General features: G+C 34.3%; 1 protein-coding gene across 1 annotated transcript in view; it reads left to right on the plus strand.

Moving 5' to 3' along the window:
* The window catches only part of LOC118479628, a 29341-nt gene extending 21390 nt beyond the window's left edge, over positions 1–7951 (plus strand). The window contains exons 4-7 of the mRNA XM_035974256.1: positions 611–686; positions 3668–5494; positions 5823–7156; positions 7698–7951. Coding sequence (XP_035830149.1) covers positions 611–686; positions 3668–5494; positions 5823–7156; positions 7698–7951 — 3491 coding nt within the window. The remainder of the gene's footprint in view (positions 1–610; positions 687–3667; positions 5495–5822; positions 7157–7697) is intronic.
* The last annotated feature ends 3872 nt before the right edge of the window (positions 7952–11823 follow it).

Raw genomic sequence — 11823 nt, forward strand, 5'->3', positions numbered from 1 at the left:
TTTCCAAGGTACGCTTGTGTTATTCTTCATTCATGTGGCCTTTTATCTTTTATAAGAAATGCTAGCCCATCTGTTGCTGTTTTTATTGGCAATCTAATGGAAATGCTGGCAATCTTATTGATTTTGTACTCAAGTTTTGCATTAGCAAAGCTTGATACGTAAGAAGGTATGTCTGTTTTCATTGTACCGAGGAACCAAAGTTGTTCGATCATTGATGGTGCGAACTGATTGATGTAGGGGAGGTACTCAAAGAATGGCAGAATGGAGTTTTGGCAAGGATCCTTGCAGAGAGAATCCAAAATTCGACAAAGTCTATCTGGAGTGCCATTGCCCTTTTAAAAGTAATACCACGTGTCATATTATCAAAATGTACGTCTTCTTTTGCAATCTGTTTTGAACCTGGGAAATATATGTTGAATCTGGAAGTATACAAAAAGTGTGAATAGACTTATTCTCAATTGACCCACTGAAGACTAGACTGCTGATGTGGCTAAGGTGTTGCAACCTCATGAGGAAGTAATATCATATAGCTGATTTAAATCGAATGCATACTTTTTTAGTTAGAACATAATCATTCAATCTTTGCATGAACTAACTCATATTCTTTCAGCGCAGCAAGACCCGTCTTCTATGGGCACGATTCAGTTGTGTACGCATCTCCGTTATATGGATGGTGATGCCACCAAGTATGTCGTCACAACCCTGAGATTTTTGAAATATTATTAGTTAATTATAGTTTCACACGAGTCTACCTTCACTTGCTATGTCTTCATAATCAGCCTAAAAGCATGTATCTTCATAATGATTATAGTGAATGTTATTTTAATAATAAAACAATCTATAAATAGAGACTATGAGAACTCAAGTAACATGCTTGATTCAATTATTGAACTAAATTTTGTATTTTCAGATATAACAAAAAGTAGGAGTCGATGGTGCTGCCCGATAAGGTCACGGTTGTTTGCACATGGGTGGAAGGCATACTATCCGAGCCTGCATTTGTAAGCGTATAAAAAAATCCTTTTAGACCAAATATGATTAAAAAATGATCATGTATTCTAAAGTTCATTTTTTATCCATTGTAAAGGGTTGTGTGCAAGTGCGGATCTTGCGGGACACAAAAGGTGGCACTTAGTGAATGGGAGAGACATACAGGGTCAAAAGTTAAAAATTGGTAAACTAGCATCAAAGTGAAGGGTTCGTTGTTGCCACTAGAACAATGGGTCAGTATACGAAACTAATTATTTCCGTTTATGATTTCCGTATGATTGGGTGCCATTAATGTTGGACTTATTATGCTGCGTTTGATAAAAATTGTCCCATAAAATGTATTTTGCAGAGGCTGCAGGTCGCTGAGTATCATGCTTGTGTTGTTGTTTTAGTGAAATCTAAAAACGCCCTTCGTTAAAAGCAAGAAAGCAGAAATTGCTTAGTTTTCTTCAAGGTATGACTATGTTCTGGTTTGTATGATGTCAGTTTAAAGTTTGCATATATTCTGATACGGTTTTCCGCATTTTATAGAAAAATACGAACCGGTATGTGCGAAGTGGACAACCGAACGTTGTGCTGTATGCCGTTGGATTGAAGATTGGGACTACAAGAAAATCATCATATGCATCAGGTCTAGACAACATCCTATACATATACCTACCTATTCATCATGTTCACTTCATGGGCCCGATTTACATATTATAAAAAAAAACCTTGATTAAAGTTATAAATTATAATGACAGGTGTCAAATAGCGGTTCACCAAGAATGCTATGGGGTAAGAAATGTTCAATATTTTACTTCATGGGTTTTCCGGTCCTATGAGACACCGGATATTGAGCGAGAATGTTGTCTCTGCCCTGTATAAGGCGAGAACTTTACACATGCACTGAAATTCATTCATTTAGTTTGACTGTTTGAGTTAAAATCTGATTATCGTTTTCTTTTTTGTTTTGGATTTAGGAGGTGCTCTGAAACCTACTGATATGGAGCCCCTATGGGTTCATGTAACCTGTGCTTGGTTTAGACCAGAAGCTTGCTTTGCGAGTGATGAGAAAAGGAGCCTACACTCGGAATTTTAAGTATCCCCAACTCATTTGTAAAGGTACATTGTTTTTAATATTATTGTAGATAGCAAAAAAGCATAATTAACCCCCACATTTACAATAAAGTCGTGGCATTTGACTAAGTATATATTATTGAGAAACTGTTTATTAGTTACATGTAACATTGAGTGTTGACCGAAAACGGTATAGCGTTCGAGGCATAATTAACCCGCCAAGTATGTCGTCACAACCCTGAGATTTTTGAATATTATTAGTTAAATATAGTTTCACATAAGTCTACCTTTACTTGCTATATATAAGACTAGGTTAGAAACCCATATATATTACATGGGTTGAATAAATCTAACATGTTAAAACCATTAATGTCTAAAAATTTTGTACGTTGGATGTCATAAGTGTTAAAATATGCAATTCCCTATTTCTTTTATATTTTATATTTGCTATCTTTCCTTATAATTTTCCCTTTCCTTTTCATGTTTCGCTGATTGGGCTGCTCCTGTTGACTGGGCTGCTTCCTACTGTTGGGCTCAAGACCGTTGGTGGGCTGCCTCTTTACGCGTAAACCCTATTGAGTGTCTCTTTATAACTGGTCTCCTTGGGATCCCAGAAGGCATACAAGCACTCATCTTTTCTCTCGCTACTTTCCTGCTTCTCTCTAAACATTCAGCAGCAAGTTTACTTTGTTTGTTCGAGAGTTATTCGCCTTGTAAGCAGATTATCTAGTTGATAATCTGCCTTGTCTGAGAGTGAGTTTGTTACGGTGTCTTGTATCCCTTTCCAGTTTGTTACGGTGTCTTGTATCCTTTTCCTCTTATCATTGTTTCAATAACATATATTTACATCAGTAATTTTTGAATAAAAGTTCCGGCTGATTCCGTGTTGTTCACATGGTATCAGAGCTTAGATAAGCTCTTGGTTTGAATCGGTTATCTCCGAGTTCTGCTCCGCTGCTTCTCTTCGAGACCAGATCCGTTCGAATCTGGTATTTTTCTGGTGGTTTTTTGGTGGATCTGGCTAATACTTCTGATACTAAGTTCAGATCTTGAAGAAATCTGCTGTGTTGGTTTTGTGCCGCCTCAGGATCAGAAACCCTAAATCTAGGGTTTGGGAAAAATCGTGGTTGGGGATTGCTTTGATCGATATTGTGACTTGTGACCGGCTGTTCGTGTGTCTAAAAGGGGCTCTCGTTGGTGTCTGATTAAAGAGCAAACCAACAGAGTTTGAATCTGATCCTCTTCGCTTGAAATCAAACTTGTAACCCTAAGTGAAGGTTACAAGTGTGATTAACAGGAGATAAACGCACCCGCTATGAGATTGTTCTATCTCTTACCTTTATTTTTTTCTGTTTCCTGCATCACTGAGTCGTGTGTCTAGGCATCCCTGTTTACCGGACTAGTCAGGCCGGCCTTGATCGAGTCTTATTTGCTTAGTTGTTGCATCTGTTTGGTTTTGTGTGTCAAAGCTCCCTGAATATTGTCTGCGGAGGCACCTTTGAGTGATGAACCTCTGATCGGACCTCTGTTCAGGCTTCGCTGACTTTTGTGTTTTTTTATTTTTATTTTTTACTTTATCTGTTCTGTGCTTTTTTGGGTTATTGTTCTGAGTATTCAGTATGCCTGGTGATGATAATACTGTTATAACCTCACCTAGTGCTACCTTGGTTAGCAAAATTGATGCTAGTGATCCGTTGTTTCTTCACCCTAGTGACTCTGCTAATTTATCTATTGTCAGTGTAAAACTTAAAGGGTCAGAAAACTATAGGATCTGGTCCAATGCCATGTATCTTGCTTTACAATTAAAAAACAAAATAGGGTTTGTTGATGGTTCTTGTCTTAGGTCTAAAACTGATGAGGTTTTGGGTAGGCAATGGGATAGGTGCAACTCTATTGTGCTTACTTGGATTCTTAACTCTGTGTCTGAGGAATTATATCTTGGTCTTGTTTATTCTAAAATTGCTTCAGATGTGTGGAAAGACTTAAAGGATACTTATGATAAAATAGATGGGTCTGTTGTGTTTAATATGTATCAAAAGATTAATTCCTTCAGTCAAAATGGCATGCCTGTTTCTGAATATTATCATAAGTTGAACTGTATGTGGAAGCAATTAGATCAACTACTTACCTTGCCTGCTTGTTCTTGTGATGCATCAAAACAATTTAATGACTTTAATCATCTTATTAAGCTTATGCAATTCTTAATGGGTCTTGATAGTTCCTACCAGTCTGTGAGAATAAACTTATTAACCAGAGAAACTCTTCCTTCTGTGAAGGATGACTTTTCAGTCATCTCTAGAGAAGAATCTCACCTTCACTCTAAAAATATTTTTGATAAAACTCCTAATAATCCTGTTGGTTGTTCAGTTAAAACTGGTCAAGTTATTGATTCAAGGAAAAGGAATAATAGAACTCCTAACCCTAATCTTAAATGTTCTCACTGTAATAAGACTGGACACACTATTGAGAAGTGTTTTGAACTTGTTGGTTACCCCTCTTGGATAAAGTCAAAACCTGGTGGGAACAAGGGTAACAAGGTCAGTAATAATGTTACTACTGATACAACTGATACAACTCCTTCTATGAGTTCTTTGTCCAATGATCAGATAGCCCAGTTGCTTAGTCTCTTGAATGACAAACCTAAGGGTGACACCCAGAATAGTGGATTTGCAGGTATGTGTGCTAATCCTGTTTGTTTGAATAGTTTTGTGAATCTGTCTTCTAAACCTATTTGTGATTTCAAACCTGCTTTCTGTTTTTCAAATTTTATCAACAATGGAAAAAAGATAGGATGGATAGTTGATTCTGGTGCTAATCAACACATGGTAATGACGGATGAGTATCTAATTAATCAAAAGGATGTAACTGAGTTCAATATCAAAGTTAAACATCCCAATGGCACAAGTGCCCTAGTAACTAAAATTGGTGATATTAAATTAAGTGACAAGGTCATTCTATATGATGTGTTTGTTGTGCCTGATTATTGTGTGAATTTAATCTCTGTTCATAAACTTGCTAGAGATTGTAAGCTCATTGTCTCTTTTGATGAACAAACTTGCTATATTCAGGACTCTCAAACAAAGAAAGTCCAAGTGACTAGTAGTCAATTTGATGGTCTATACTTCTGTGGTAGTTCCTCTGTCTCAAATAAGGTTGGTAACTCTAGTTGTGACATCAATCTTTGGCACGCTAGGTTAGGTCATCCTGCTGAACCTGTTTTGCATGTTCTTAAAAATAATCTCAACATTAAAACTGGTGCTAAACTAAATCCTTGTGAAACATGTCATAGAGCTAAACAGCATCGGGAACCTTTCCCTTTAAGTGATCATAAATCTGAAGCTTTAGGAAATCTTATTCACCTTGATGTGTGGGGTCCATATAGAGTCCAAAGTATGAATGGTTTTCGATATTTTCTTACAGTAGTTGATGATTACTCTAGAGTTGTGTGGGTGTATCTCATGAAAACCAAAGATGAAGTTTTTTACCATATTAAAGGTTTTTATAATTTCCTTAAAACACAGTTTAGTAAATCAGTCAAGATCCTTAGGAGTGACAATGGTACTGAATTTACAAATAAACAAATGAGTAATTTTTGTTATGAGAATGGGATTTTACATCAGACTTCATGTGTTCATACCCCCACAGCAAAATGGAGTAGTTGAGAGAAAGCATAGACATTTGTTGAATGTAGCTAGGACCTTGCTCTTCCAAGGTGGTTTTCCCATTAAATTTTGGTCCGAATGTATTCTACCTGCTTCTTATTTAATTAACAGGACACCTTCATCTGTTTTGAGTGGAAAGTCTCCGTATGAACTTGTGTTTGGTTTCACTCCTGTTCTAGGTCAACTTAGGGTTATAGGGTGTCTTTGTTTCAGCACTGTGTTAAACAACTCTGATAAGTTTACCACACATGCTGAAAAATGTGTTTTAGTTGGATATTCAAATGAAAAAAAGGGGTACAAACTTTGGAGTTTAGATCAAAAAATGATGTTCTTCCCTAGGGATGTTAGGTTCTATGAAACCGTGTTCTCTTTCAAAGAAAAGAAAACATTTTCAGATCCTGATACTCCCACTGAAGTTAACACCCTTAACTTTTTTGACTTATCTGATTTAAATTTCACTCAAAAACCCCAAGTTGACCCAACTACCGACGATGAGACTTCACACACAAATACTTCAACAGGTCATGGGTTTGAGCAGTCTGAAAACGATTCAGAGATTGCTTTAGGCATGGCTGAAAATCAGCAACCAAGCAATACAGAGTCGAATTCGGACAGGGCTGAGCATGACACTGAACAAGAAGACAATAATAATTCTGAGGGAGATATTGGTGAACAAAATAACACGGTTTTAAGGAGATCCTCCAGAAACAGTAACTTTCCCTCTAAATTTGATGACTTTATAGTAGATGGAAAAGTCAAATATGGTCTTGAAAAGGTCTTAAATTATGCTAATTTATCTCCTGAAAGTTTCTGCTTTGCTTCTGTGTTAAATAAAAGTTGTGAACCTAAAAATTACTTTGAAGCAAAAAATGATGCTAATTGGGTTGATGCTATGAATTCTGAACTTGAAGCTTTACTTAGAAATAAAACCTGGGAGATTGTGGACCTACCACCCAATCGGAAAGCTATTGGGTGTAAGTGGGTTTATAAGATTAAGTATAAATCAAACTGTGAAATAGAGAGGTATAAAGCTAGACTGGTTGCGAAAGGGTTCAGTCAAAAGGAAGGCATTGACTTCTTTGATACGTTTTCCCCTGTTGTTAAAATGGTTGCTATTAGGTGTGTGTTATCTATGGTTGTTCACTTTAACTGGGAAATATATCAGCTTGATATTAACAATGCGTTTCTATATGGTGACCTGAATGAAGAAATTTATATGTTCTTACCTGATGGTTATAATCCTTCTTCTGAATCTAAAGTTTGTAAGTTAAAAAAATCCTTGTATGGATTAAAACAAGCACCAAGGATGTGGAATGAGAAACTTGTGTCTGTTCTTGTTGATCTTGGTTTTAAACAAAGTAAATGTGATCACTCCATGTTTGTCATGACAAAAGACACGGTTTTTATTGTCCTTCTTGTCTATGTGGATGATATTATTGTATCTGGTAATTGTTCAAAACAAGTTAATGATATTAAACAGTTACTCAAATCAAAGTTGTTTATAAAAGATTTGGGAAAATTGCAGTATTTTCTGGGCATTAAAGTTATAAGAAATTCAACTAGCTTATGCTTAACCCAAAGAAAATACTGCTTAGATTTGTTGGCTGAATTCGGAATGACTGGTTGTAAACCAGTCAGTTGTCCTATCGAGTCATATCACGTTTTATCCCATCTTTGTGAGAAGGATAATCAACCCTTAACCAATATAACAGTTTATCAAAAACTTGTGGGTAAATTAATCTATCTCTCACACACTAGACCAGACATAGCATACTCTGTGCATTATCTTAGTCAATTCATGCATTCCCCTTTACAAGCTCATTTCAAAATTGCTTTACGGCTTTTGAGGTACTTAAAAGGTGCTCCTGGAAAAGGAATCCTGTTTAAAAAAAGGAGATTCTTTGAATATAAAAGCTTTTTCTGACTCGGACTGGGCTAAATGCCTAAGTTCTCGAAAATCTATTACTGGTTTTTGTGTATTCTTAGGGGATAATCTTGTTTCATGGAAAAGTAAGAAGCAGTCCACCGTCTCAAGGTCTTCTGCTGAAGCAGAATACCGATCCATGTGTGCTGCTACATGCGAGATTATTTGGATCTCAAACCTTTTAAGGGAATTACAGATTGATTCTAAGCTTCCTGTCCAGCTGTATTGTGATAATACGACTGCCATTTCCATTGCCGCCAACCCTGTTTTTCATGAGCGTACCAAACACTTTGAGATCGACCTTTTCTTCCTATGAAAAAAATTGCTAAAGGAATTATTCGGATAGTTGGTGTTAAATCAGAAGACCAAGCTGCTGATATTCTTACCAAAGGTCTATCTCTTGGCCCTCATGAAAAGGTTTGTCAACTTCTTAACATATCTGATTGCTTTAAATATTGAATTGAGGGGGGTGTTAAATATGCAATTCCCTATTTCCTTTATATTTTATATTTGCTATCTTTCCTTATAATTTTCCCTTTCCTTTTCATGTTTCGCTGATTGGGCTGCTCCTGTTGACTGGGTTGCTTCCTGCTGTTGGGCTCAAGACTGTTGGTGGGCTGCCTCTTTACGCGTAAACCCTATTGAGTGTCTCTTTATAACTGGTCTCCTTGGAATCCCAGAAGGCATACAAGCACTCATCTTTTCTCTCGCTACTTTCCTGCTTCTCTCTAAACATTCAGCAACAACTTTACTTTTTGTTTGTTCGAGAGTTGTTTACCTTGTAAGCAGATTATCTAGTTGATAATCTGCCTCCCTTTCCAGTTTGTTACGGTGTCTTGTATCCCTTTCCTCTTATCATTGTTTCAATAACATATATTTACATCAGTAATTTTTGAATAAAAGTTCCGACTGATTCCGTATTGTTCACAATAAGCATACAAATAATGCACGTGTTTTTATTGGCAAAATAAAAAATAATTTTAAGAATTATAAGATTATATTCTAAGATAAAATATAATGGACATCTTACAGTTTAGAAAACTTTAATAAATTATCAGTAAGATTTTATTTATTTATTATGGAACAATATTTTGAAAGGGAAATACTAACTTGGTGATACTAACATACTAACTACTAACCCGGTTAGTGATATCCTAACCGTATGCCGTTAAAAAAAATACTATCATAGGAATAATCTAAAAAGATCATTAATTCTATATTTGTTTTTTTTTCAGTGGCCATATAGGTTGAATTTATATGGTATGAGCTCCCAAACTACACTTTCCTAAGTGATACAGGCTCCCATGATCAACTGTAGGTGCATAACTTGATTTTTTTTTTATCTAGACACCCTATTGCTTTATGAGCATTTATATTCAATAAGGTTTTTGAAGAAGTGTGAATATTTATATTCAATAAGGTTTTTGAAGAAGTGTGAATGTGGAATAATTAAAATTGTTATGCATGTCGATGCACTTATACATTTTTATAAATTAAAGGCTCTTTAGAAGTCATTGATGTATTATCATAATAATGATGTTGTTACTTTAACTATTGGAAGTTATATAAGCCCATGGATTCAAAAAGGCATTGTTTTTGTTAATTTGATGTTTTTTTCTTAATTTTTAAACATTTCAGATTGTGTTTTTATCGTCAGGTATAGTTTACGGTTGACCAATTGAAGTTGTGTGCACAAAAGATTTTCCCTTATCTGCAGACTGCAGCCAACCCATATGGGCGAACTAAGGTATCAAGCACTACTTTCTAATTTCTATAGCCATTCGTTGTCACTTTGCATTATGTATTTTTTATCTACATGTTTAGATATGATATAAAGTTATGTGCAAAACAAAGGAAATGCTTATTATTTGATCATATGCAGGTTATAGTTTGCTAGCCAAAAGGATCTTATGGCTCTAGGTGTATCGATTTATCTCAACTTTTAGAAGTTAGTAAGTTATCTTTTTGTGGTGTAATTTTTTAGTTTGTGCATTGCCACACTTGATTTTTTTCATTATATTATTATTAGTTTTATTACTTAGGAGTTTGTTTAGAAATAATCATTCTTTTTTTTGGGGCTTGATTTTTTAACCACTGTTACAAACTATCAGATGCAGCCTAGAGCCGAAATTATCCATAATATGAACTTGAACCCTGATCATAGGGCTTATTCGATATGTAATGGGCGTAAGGACAAAGATCTAACTCTCTATGCTAAGTTGTGGTCGCTTATTAAATTGAAGTTAAGGTTTGTTTGAATGTTAATTTCACAAAAGACATTTATTGGTAATATTTAATGTAATATTTTATTTCTTTTATAAAAATTATTTATAGAGTTATGAATTATATATTTATAGAGTTGTTTTTCTATCTATTCTCAATTAGGGCTGCATATAAAGGATTTGCAGATACAATTAGATTACTTCTTTTTTGGGACGTCTTTCAATGAAAACAAGATAAAGAAGGTACCTTCTTTTCATTATAGCCTTATATGCTTCTCATACTTAGGGGTAATTTTAATAACGAGATGCTTAAACGCACATGCAAACACTCTTTGATGCAAACACTCTTTGATACAAGTTAACCATTAGATGAATCATGATTGTCTGTAATGATGAAATACTATTTTTTTGTAGGTTGCACTTCTCTGCATTTGTATAAAAAAGTATAAAATAAATCCTATAACTAACTTTCTCGAGCCCGGAAAGCAATCCCGGGGAATAACCTAGTATATATATATATATATATATATATATATATATATATATATATATAGCGTAGAGTTCATGAGTGAACAATGATGTATTTATAAATAAAATGGACTTATCCTGACCATTGATTTGTAGATCTAGATTTTTTCTTTAATGACAATATTGTAATTATCTTTTGTAACTTACATGTATTTTAATAGACACAAGGGTATAATTGTATTTTTCTCTCTTCATTTAATTAATTCATTTTTTTCTCTCTCCTGATTTCTTTTTCCAATTAATAGAATATTTAATTACATTTTCTATACTTTTTTCTCTCACAAATTACCTAACATAATATTTGATAATTTTGAAAAAAAAAATACAAACATTATCAAATATTGTTCCTTCTAGAACACATGATTAAAAATATTTAATTACATTCTCTATACATACATGTATTAGATCAATGTTTGATGAAAAGATGCATAGAAGAAACAAGATGTAATAATACTCAAGTGTATAAGTCTGGTATATACCAACCTGTATACACTATGCATTTGAATAATACACAGGTCTATACACCTGTATACACATGTACTTGAATAATACACAGGTATATAAATCTTGTTTATACCTACCCGTGAGAACAAGATGTAATAATACACAAGTGTATTAGTCTTGTATATGCTGACATGTATACACATATGTTAAAAAACATAATTTAATTAGGTTTAATATTTAATTTTAAAAACAACATAAGAGTTTATTTAAAAAAAAAAAAAAAAAAACTTTATCACTTCAATGTCTTATAATTAAAATAATAGATAAATAATTAAAAGGGAGAGAGAGAGAGAGAGAGAGAGAGAGAGTTAAGAGATGAGAAAATTAAGATATTTTAATTAAAAATATTTGGCTAATGTCAATCTTACCATTTTAATCTAAAAAATGATCAAGGGCCAAGATTAGTTAAGTCAGTTCACTCTCAAGAAGTTGTTCACAAATGAACCTAATCCTATATATATATATATATATATATATAGGGTCCGGATTTGGAGAACACGGTAAAAAGTGTGAGAACGGTGAGAACGCTTATGGATCGTCCGATTAAAACAATCTATGGACTAGATTGGCACGGTGGCGTTTTCGTAAATAACATCAATTTTATTAAGTGGACGCGCCCCATTAAGGGTAAAAGCGTCTTTACACCTCTATACCAAAACGCCATAATGATGAATAAAACGCCAATACGGACCAAATTACATCGCTATATAAACAAAAAACATCCAAGACATAAAAACACATCCCCCAGAACCTGAAACACCATATTTTCTACTATATACCATTCAACTTACAAACATCAAAATCCCCAAAACATCAAACACAACTACTCAAAAACGCCATATTTTCTACTATATACCATTCATCTTAGAAAACGCCAAAACACTCCAACATTAAAAGATTCCAAAAGATTGACGGTTCTTTCAGATACACTATT

Source organism: Helianthus annuus, chromosome 6, assembly GCF_002127325.2.
Source record: "Helianthus annuus cultivar XRQ/B chromosome 6, HanXRQr2.0-SUNRISE, whole genome shotgun sequence".
In the NCBI taxonomy this organism is placed as follows: Eukaryota; Viridiplantae; Streptophyta; class Magnoliopsida; order Asterales; family Asteraceae; genus Helianthus; species Helianthus annuus.